We start from the raw sequence: 9,304 nt of genomic DNA, 5'->3' as shown, positions 1-9,304 counted from the left end.
ACATTTTTATTATGCACATATAAATAAGAGAAAACGATAATAATCGAATATAATTTCATTAAAGTATCGATCATCAGAAAATGAGTGAAAAAATATATTTAGACCAATTCTAGGAAATTATTTATGTTTTTGATATATATTTTTAAAAAAATATATATTAATAATGTGTGGAATATTTTGTTTCAATAGTTCATGAGTTTAAGTAATTTAATAACATAAAATGTAACGTATATATTTCATTATCTAGTGAATTCAAGTGACAATTTTGTACAAACAATTTATTAAATTTAAAAGAATGTTATCAATAAATTAATAAGAAAAAAATATTATAACTATGTAAATCAATATTTAAACTGAACATTTTTAATTTTCAATGAAACAAGATATTGTTTCAAATTATGTAGTACAAAATGTAAAAATAAATTAAATTATGTCACCCAAATTATAAAAGGCTTAACAAAAAATCATGTGATCAACTTCCATGATGGCAGAAAGCTCAAATTTTCTAGGTACGTAATTAAAACAATAGATTACTACATAATTGTTGTAATCTATTACAACAATAGATTACACATTTAGATTACCCCCACTACAAAGTATGGATCAATGCTAAAAACGCAGAAGGTTTCCATTATAGATGAAATTTTTGCTTATTATTTGTGAATGTAGCCCACTCGAGCCTAGCCCATGTACACTGTTGGCCCAACCTAATTCTCCAAAAAAAAAAACTAATGCTTATGTGATCCTCCTCGCTCTCAGGGCCTGTTTGGTTGAGTGCCCACGGCTGCCCTGCCAATTTTTTGGCGTTGACCGATGGGTTGGGCTGGCGTTTGGATTGCAACCAAATTTTAGAATCCAAGCCAATATTTTGGTCACCTGCTGCGACCTGCGGTGATTCTGGCGTCCGCGTGGTGGCTGAGAACTTGGCGGCGAATTCGATGGCCAAAAAATTGGCACGCCACCATTTTGGCAGGGCTCCCGTGGGCATCATCCAAGCAGGCCCTCAGACTCTCACTAGACGGCTCCTACTCCCATCCTCCGTGCCTGCTTGTCGAGACACCTCGTTACCCCTTCATTGGTGTATAACCGAACAAGTTTGTTGGTTTGATATTATTTTCTGTATGGCTCAGGGTTCTATTTTAAAAATTCAATGAACTCTCAATGTCGTGTTCGTGTTCACGCTTTATTTGATCAGCAGTATCTGCTTCATTCGCGGAATTTTCATATTGTTTCTGCTTTCGCCAAGAAAATGTAAAACAAATATGGCAGTATTCAGTTTCATTTCTTTCCCCTCCATTTTCATCCGTATTTTACATGGACTATTTTTTGCAGAGCATCATACTGTGGAGCTGCCGCCACGTGACAGAGGCCGGACTAGTAGCACTCGTGAACAAGTGCCCGGAACTGGAGTGCATCAACGTTGGCGGGATGCGGGTGTCGCCGGAGAGCTTCGCGGGCCTGAAGTCCATCAGCCCAGCCCTGCGGATCAGGTCCATTCCGCAGATCCTCAACGCCGACGTGCAGGTCGCTTGAAAGAAAAAAGAAAGACACCGCTGCTATATACAGCAGTCCATCGCTCCATGGAAATTACTATTGAAAGAAAAGGTGAGAATCAAGTGTTTTATGCTGTTCTTGATTCAGGTTGTGTTGATGTGTTGACAGTGTTGTGCATATGTTGACTTGTACATACATGTTGTAAAGAATAAAAGTGTAAGGCAGACATACTCTGCAAAACTATGCATCCGGACTGTTCAAAAAGTTGGATGTTGTACAGTTACAGATTCATTTTCAGTTCATTTGTGAGATCAATTTGACAATAAGTTCCTTTGACTGTGATGTTCATGCCGGTGGACTAGGGACAGGGATCTCAATGTTATCTTTTGGGTCTTTTTGCTGTTTGTTTATTCACTGATTAGCATTGCTTGAGGAATTGATGCTAGAGTTTCTCACTTGGACCATGTCAAGATGGAAACGTCTTAGGAACCATATGCCAACCTGTGAGACAAGGACGCAAACCCAACCAAACAGGTAGCTAAGTGTTGGAGGTGCGGTCCAGGCTGAGCTGAGGTGACAGCCACGTGCGCAGGATGAGGCTGGGCGAAGCGTGTTTTGGCCTAAATTGTGCTCATAATCCAGTCCGTGGCCTAATCTGTGCAGATTTCGAGTTTGTGGCCTAATTTATGCTTTTAATTCAAGTTAATGGACGGACCGTGCATTTCACTCACATGTTATAACTGCCAATAGCTGCAGGAACAGAGTTTCATCGGTTGATTTGCTCTGACGCCATGGCTGGAGAAGGTCAAGGAGTGAGACAATATAGAGAAAATTCCTTATATAACACTGTTTTAAATGTTGGTTCCCTATTTAACACTGGAAAGAAATTTCTTTCTTATATATAACACCAAGTGTACATTTTTTGCCCTTTTTAACACTTCCGTCAGTTCTGTTAGGAGACACCGTTAAAATCTGCATTGACCAATGTCAGTTCTTTGCAGTTGGACAAAATTACCCCTGTTCAATTTTTTTTTTGAGGATCCTTTTTTACCCCTGTTCATAATAAAAATTAGAAAAAGGAAAAACAAAGGCCGAACTTCTCTCTTCTCTGCCGAGGCCCGACTCGACGATCTCTTCTCATCCCCTTTCTCCCCAACCCTAGCGCGGCGGCGGCGGCGGCGGCTTAGGGCTATGGATGGAGGCGATGCAGTGGATGGAGACGGCCGCGGAAGACGGCCAGGGCGCGGCGGACATGTCAGGCCTTGGCGTGGCTGTGGATCCAGCGCTGGTGACTGATGGCGACGGCGAGGCTACGGCGGGCTTGGGCCAGGGCGCGGCTGCGGCTGTGGAGGGGGCGGGTGAGTGCGCGGCTGACGGTGGCAATGGCGCAGCTTCTGCAGGTGGCGGTGGGTCGGTTGCAGCGGGATCAGGCCAGGGCGCAGCAGTGACTGGGGGCTCGGCCGCCGGGGTGGCTGGAGACTCCGGCCAGGGCACTGCTGGGTCGGCCTCGGCAGCACGGCTCGGTTGGCACTCCAACAGTGATGAATCCTGGAAAGTGGTATATCTCGGCCTCCTTCCCTTAGCACTACTGCTGACATATTCAATTTCTGGAACAGTTCATTCCATGTACTGTATTTAGATATATAGCGTTTGAACATAATTTGTACTAGCAATTCGTGGCTTTAAGAAATTGAGTAAAACCTACCCTTGCAGGCTTCAAATCCAATCATGCATATTTGTTTTAGTTCGCCATAGCAAATGTTCAGTTATAGCTTTAATATTGAAAACTAAGTTTCCCTGGAGCTTTGCTCAGATGACATAGCAAAGTATCAATAATTCGATACATTGAAGATATCTGTCCTTGTTCTAGAAAATAAGATGCATGTTCTTGTCATTTGTCATCCTCACGGCTTACTGTTGGTACGACGGTATGACTTAGCATGGTTTTGAATGTATACATGGCTAGATTCATTTTGTGTGTGCTCACTAACCGATGCATTGTCCAGAATCAAATCATAACGGATCCCATTATTAATCGTTCCCCATTCGTTGCATCGGTTACTTCTTAATTCCTAACACTAGACCTCTTATTATTCTATTTATTTGTTCTTCAAAGTTAATTACTTATATGATTTTATTCTTATTGCTATTTGTAGTGCCTATGCTTGGTTGTAATCTCTCAGGTGGCCATATCATTTTTAGTCCTGCTTGCTGTTCTGTGCAGCTGGAGAACTCCAAGTTCCCAAATGCCAAAATATTCTAACGCTGGAATTAGAAATACGGACAACACATGTTCTTGGTGCTGCTCATGTCATGTTGGGTGGACTTGCACTCATGTATGTGATTCTAAAGTCACTTTTGTGCTACTCATGGCATGTATGTATGGACTTGGATTATGTATGTGAAGTTGTATATGATGAGTCATTTTTGTGTTGCTCATATATATGATGTATGGTCGGACTTGGACTCATATATGTGAACCTGGATAGGTTGCTAGTCATATATATGTACTTGGATGTGAACCACAATATTTATGTCTCATGCCATCGTCAAATTTGAATATTCTGCGTTGAATTATGTATATGTGAACTGTGTGGCGTCAAATTAGTGGGAAGGTTCAGCCCAATCTTTTGAATTAAATTTTGAAATAATTAAAATCTGAAATGTGGAATTTTTTCTTCATGTTTACAGGGAGGTTCTGCCAAACAGGAAAAATTTATTACTTATTTAGTCATGTGAATAGTTTTTGGTCACATGTTATATCAGGGGTAAAATCGTCTTTTCATATGTCACTTAACACCGTTAGTACTCAAAATAGATCAAAGTGTCACAAAGGGAACAACTTTTAGAATTGGTGTTAGATAAGGAAAAAAGTTTTCCAGTGTCAAACAGGGCAAAAAAAATTAAAGCCAGCGTTAAATAAGGAATTCTCTTGACAATATATGTCAAACGGAACGATTCATTCTGCAGGCCTAAAAAATCGTAATCGTTTTCAGTTTTCCCATGTTCACTAAAAACTTGTTTATTTATGTCAAAAAATGTTAAAACTGGAAGAGCTAAACTGATTGAGGCAACGTACTTTGTTGTGCTAACAAAAAAATTGAACGAGTTAATCTGAACTCGGAGGCAACCATGCTTTTTTGTTCTTCGAAATGAATGATAGATCATTTTCTACCTTATATATTTCAAAGCAGGCCGAAGCCCGAAAACCAAAGGTCAATTACACGAAGCTTATATTACGCACCGTAGTGCATAGGCCATAAGCTGCCTAGAGAGGAAGGCCACCACACTTTGTTGTACTAATAATTTTACCAATGTGAATTTGTCAAACCTGGTTCTATGCAGGTTTCAAGGGCTCTTTGGAGGGACATTTAGAGCATCTATAGCCAAACTTGGCAAATCCAGCCCCTCAAACGCCCGCCGATGCACCTGGGCGCGTCTGCAGGCACTGACCGGGCACTCCCTATATCCGTGACTCCGCACCCACGTATATAATATTCCGTCCCCTATATTCATATTAAACATGCAACGTTGATAGAAGTACGTAGATCATGAGCGGACATACAAATATACAATCGGTTTATCAAAAGATCACAGCCGGATCATCAAAAGATAGCCAAAGCTCACATAATACACATAATATGGCAAACAAATTCAAACTACATCTAAAAACTTGAAATTAAGACGGATCTTCACCACTTCCTCGCCGGCCCTTTGCCCTTCCGGTCGCCGGCGCAGCTGTAGGAGTCAACGATAGGAGGTGGGTCCATGTCGGAGCCGTCAGACAATCAAACATTTTTTAAATCTTTAATTAGTTAAACTAAACTTGATATTATTACACTCCAAATAATTATATGGAGTTCTTCAGTTAGGTTCGTACACTCCAGAACAATGTACCAAGTTTGTAGATATTTAAGATTACTATTGATAATGACAGCTAAACACAATTGTAATAGTACAATCAAAATGCATAAATTAGTTTGCGAAGTGATGTGGTACTTTTGGTTTTCCCATATTTGGAGAAAATTGTAACAATATATTTCTTAAGGAGCCCACCGAACTAAGAAAAAATACTATTACAATTTTCTTAGTTTAGCATAAGAAATGCATATGTATGGATAAATATTAGAATATGACAAATATGTATTACTATAGTGTGGTTTAATTATTATTCAAATAGATATCCCTAAAGTACTATTTAAACAGGTGTACCAAAAAATAATATATGTCATGCATTAGGTGAATAGATAAGTTATAACAAAGTAAAAAATAGCTATGACTACCAGTTTGGTTACGAGTTGGCTGTGTCCTCTGTTTGTGTGTTATTTTTAAGTATTGATGTTGTTTCGGTTGTGCTATCTTCAACGATATAAGAGTCATGATTATGTTTAGGTTGTTCATTTGTTATCGGTGTAAGAGTCATGGTCTCTCTTGAACTGCATTGTCTTTCATGATGTAACGGGCGTGGTGTATTTGATGTGTAATCTTATTTCTTTACTGATATAATACAACTCTTCCATATGTTCTAAAGAAAGTTAAATATAAATATGTCGAAATAATTATTTTTAACTCATTTTGGATCTATTCACACCGATAATCCCCAAGTGCAAGGAATCATTGTAGCAATTTCCAAAGTTGGAAGTGATAAGTATGGACTGTCGAACCCACAAGGAGCTAAATGTAAAATGAATATTCTTCAAGTCCTATCTGCCACAGATATGACTCTACGTACACCGAACATTTGCTTCCATCTAGAAAAGAGAAATAAACCTACGTTGTGGGTATAAAGAGAATAGCTTTGCATGATATCGGAGAGCTATTATATAGAAATAGATGGTGTTAACATAAAGTTAGAATAAATTACTATATATTTTAAATAGTGAGTGTGGAATAAAGATGGATCGGTGTGCGGAATTATCCTAGGCAACAAGATCGGTAATCGTTATTGCAATTTTATATGAGGGAGAGGCATAAGCTAACATACTTTCTCTACTTGGATCATATGCACTTATGATTGGAACTCTAGCAAGCATCCGCAACTATTAAAGATCATTAATGTAAAACTCAATCATAGTATTAAAGTATTAAGTCCCCTTTATCCCATACGCAACAGCACTCTTACTCAGGTTTAAGCTTTTGTCACTCTAGCAACCCACTATAAGCGAATCATGAACGTATTGCAACACCTACAACGGGAATCCTTCACGTTTGCGCGGCATGGAAGGCACCATATAGGACAACACCAAATAAACACATACAACTCAAACCAATCTAGATCATCAACCAACCCAAAAGACAAAAGAAATCCACTAAAAAGATCATAGGATGGCAACACATCATTGGATCATAATATGTGACATAAAGCACCATGTTCAAGTAGGGGATTACAGCGAGGTGCGGGAGAGTGGACCGCTTAAAAGAGATGAGGAAGGTGACGAAGATGGTGATGTTGATGAAGACGATCACCGCGGTGATGGTTCCCTCGGCGGCACTCCGATGACACCAAGAAAGAGAGGGGGGGGGGGAGAGTCTCCCCCTTGTGCTTCTTCATCCATGGCCTCCCCCCTAGATGGGGAGAAGTTCTCCCTTTGGTCCTTGGCCTCCATGGTGATGATGGCCCCCTCTGTCTTCCTCCTCCATGGCCTCCGGTGATAATGGCCCCCTCCGATAGGGTGCCGGAGAAGGCCTAGATTGATGTTTTGTGGCTACAGAGGCTTGCGACGGCGGAACTTCTGATCTAGGGTTCTTTTCAGAGGTTTGGGTATTTATAAGAATTTTTAGCGTTGGTCTCACGTCAAGGGGGTGCCCGAGGTGCCCACAAGCCGGGAGCGCCCTACACTTGTGGCTCCCTCGTCCATTTTCTGGCCCGGCTCTTGTGCTTCGGGGGTCTCTTTTGGTCTATAAAAAATCACCATAAATTTTCAGCCCATTATGAGAACTTTTATTTCTGCACAAAAAAGACACCTCGGTAGTTCTGCTGAAAACAACATCAGTGCGGGTTAGTTCTAATAAAATCATACCAAAACCATATAAAATTGTTGTAAACATGGCATGAATACTTCATAAATTATAGATACGTTGGAGACGTATCAGCATCTCCAAGCTTAATTCTTGCCCGTCCTCGAGTAGGTAAATGATAAAAGAAATAATTTATGAAGTGTGATGCTAGCATAGTGCATAAATTTAATCAATGATAGTTCCAAACAATTTTTCTAGCATCATTATATATCATAAATAGTAGCTCATCTCATAAAACTTCTCATGATCAAGTAACAAGCTATTCACATTTTAAAGTATAGACCATAAAGTTTCTTGAAAACTAACAAACTATACTTTCAGTCACCAAACAATCGCAATATATCTTATTTTCAGGAAGGGTCTATGTAAGAGCTTTGATTTAGCAAATTTCACATACTCAACTATCATATAGTCTTACATGATTGCTAACACTCAAAGCATATATTTAGAACAAATAGCATCCTGTCACATCCCTAGCTTCTGGCAATGCACTAGGTTAGTTTCATGTGTGCATCATGTTTAAATTTTGCCTAAACTTGAAATGGGAATGTTCAAACCCTAGCACCAAATGAAATCCAACTAGGATCACAATGAAATATTTTCAATGAACCCAAAATGCCCTTTGGAAATGTTCATCATTTCTGATAAAGGTAAAAACCTCTGCCAAAAATGATGAACATATTTCTAGGTCATTTCTGGATTTTTGAATTAAATCATATTGTATTTGACTTTGGGCATTTAAACACTATAAAAAATTTAAATGCTCAAATAATGTTGGAATTATTTGTGAGACACTGAAATAATTCAGAAAGTGCTCATGAATATTTTCAAGATTTATAAAACTGATTTGGTTTTTAAAACTGGATCAAAAACAAACTGCAAAATTAGAAAACAGAAACAAAAATAGAAAAGAGAGAGAAAGGGCTCACCTGGACTTACCTGTGCGGCCCACCAGAGTCAGCCCACCAGAGCCAGCCCCGCAACAGCCCAGCCCAGCAGCCACTTCCCCCCGTGTCGTCTTCCTCCTTGTACAGAAAGACAGGGGCGCGTGCTCGCCGCCTGCTAGCCACGCACAGGCCACCTCCTCCCTCCCTGCCTGCCTGGATCCTCCCCGGAGCGCCTAGACGACGCCACGCGGCCCCCTCGATGCTCTCTCACTCTCCCCATGCTCATCCCCTCCTCTGGCTCCCTCCCCCTCTCTTCCCCGAGTGCCGCTGTCGCCGCCGCTCGCCATAGCCGTGCCCACCAAGCTGCCCCCGCCTCGCCGACCCACCCAGGAGAACCGCAGGGTCGTCTTCATCATCTATGAGGAGACACGCGACGCCGGACGCCCGCATCGCCGGCTACCTCGTCTTCTTCCTCCTCTGTCGCCGAAGATCGCTGACGCCCGTCCGTCGTCCATGATGCCTCCCCAAGCCCGCCGAGTCCTCCTTTAGAACCCCAGTGAGCTCCTCCGTCTTCCCCCTCACTCCCCGTGCTCTAATATGTGCGCTAGCCACCGCCCGCGAGTACCGAGAGCCGCCGTCCGCCATGGCCGATGAGGTCCTCACTCCTGAGCACCTCCGCTTGGTCTAGTGGCACCAGCGTGCTCCTGGAGCTCCCAGGAATCCGCCCTGCCGCTTAGCTCGCTCGTCAGCCAAGCGCAGCGCCTCGCCCGTGCTAAGCCGAACTCCGGCCGCCGCTGACCTTGTCGCCGCTGCTGCTACGGACGCTGCAGCTTGCGCCTGAATGCGTCATCTTCCTCACCTCGCTCCCAGGAGCCGAACGCACCTAGTAGCTCGTCCGTAGCCGC

The 9,304-nt window shown here is 41.9% G+C and overlaps 2 protein-coding genes across 4 annotated transcripts in view; both read left to right on the top strand.

The window, feature by feature from the left end:
* The window catches only part of LOC123161819 (F-box protein At5g67140), a 5,227-nt gene extending 3,391 nt beyond the window's left edge, over positions 1-1,836 (top strand). For both annotated transcript variants that reach the window (XM_044579632.1, XM_044579631.1), the window contains exon 5: positions 1,333-1,836. In XM_044579632.1, the coding sequence (XP_044435567.1) occupies positions 1,333-1,533 (201 nt within the window). In that variant the 3' untranslated portion in view covers positions 1,534-1,836. The remainder of the gene's footprint in view (positions 1-1,332) is intronic.
* Positions 1,837-2,568: 732 nt separating this feature from the next.
* LOC123159490 (glycine-rich protein 1) lies at positions 2,569-3,933 on the top strand. Of its 2 annotated transcripts, none has more exons than XM_044577327.1 (2): positions 2,569-3,052; positions 3,719-3,933. In XM_044577327.1, exons 1-2 carry the CDS (start codon positions 2,690-2,692, stop codon positions 3,755-3,757), a joined length of 402 nt encoding a protein of 133 aa, XP_044433262.1. In that variant the 5' UTR covers positions 2,569-2,689; the 3' UTR covers positions 3,758-3,933. The 2 variants fall into 2 exon arrangements, with proteins under 2 accessions (XP_044433262.1, XP_044433261.1); XM_044577326.1 differs by having other exon boundaries at positions 2,573-3,052; positions 3,651-3,933.
* The last annotated feature ends 5,371 nt before the right edge of the window (positions 3,934-9,304 follow it).

The sequence above is a fragment of the Triticum aestivum genome, chromosome 7B (genome assembly GCF_018294505.1).
Source record: "Triticum aestivum cultivar Chinese Spring chromosome 7B, IWGSC CS RefSeq v2.1, whole genome shotgun sequence".
Lineage (NCBI taxonomy): Eukaryota > Viridiplantae > Streptophyta > Magnoliopsida > Poales > Poaceae > Triticum > Triticum aestivum.
This window is presented reverse-complemented; position numbering and strand designations above follow the sequence as displayed.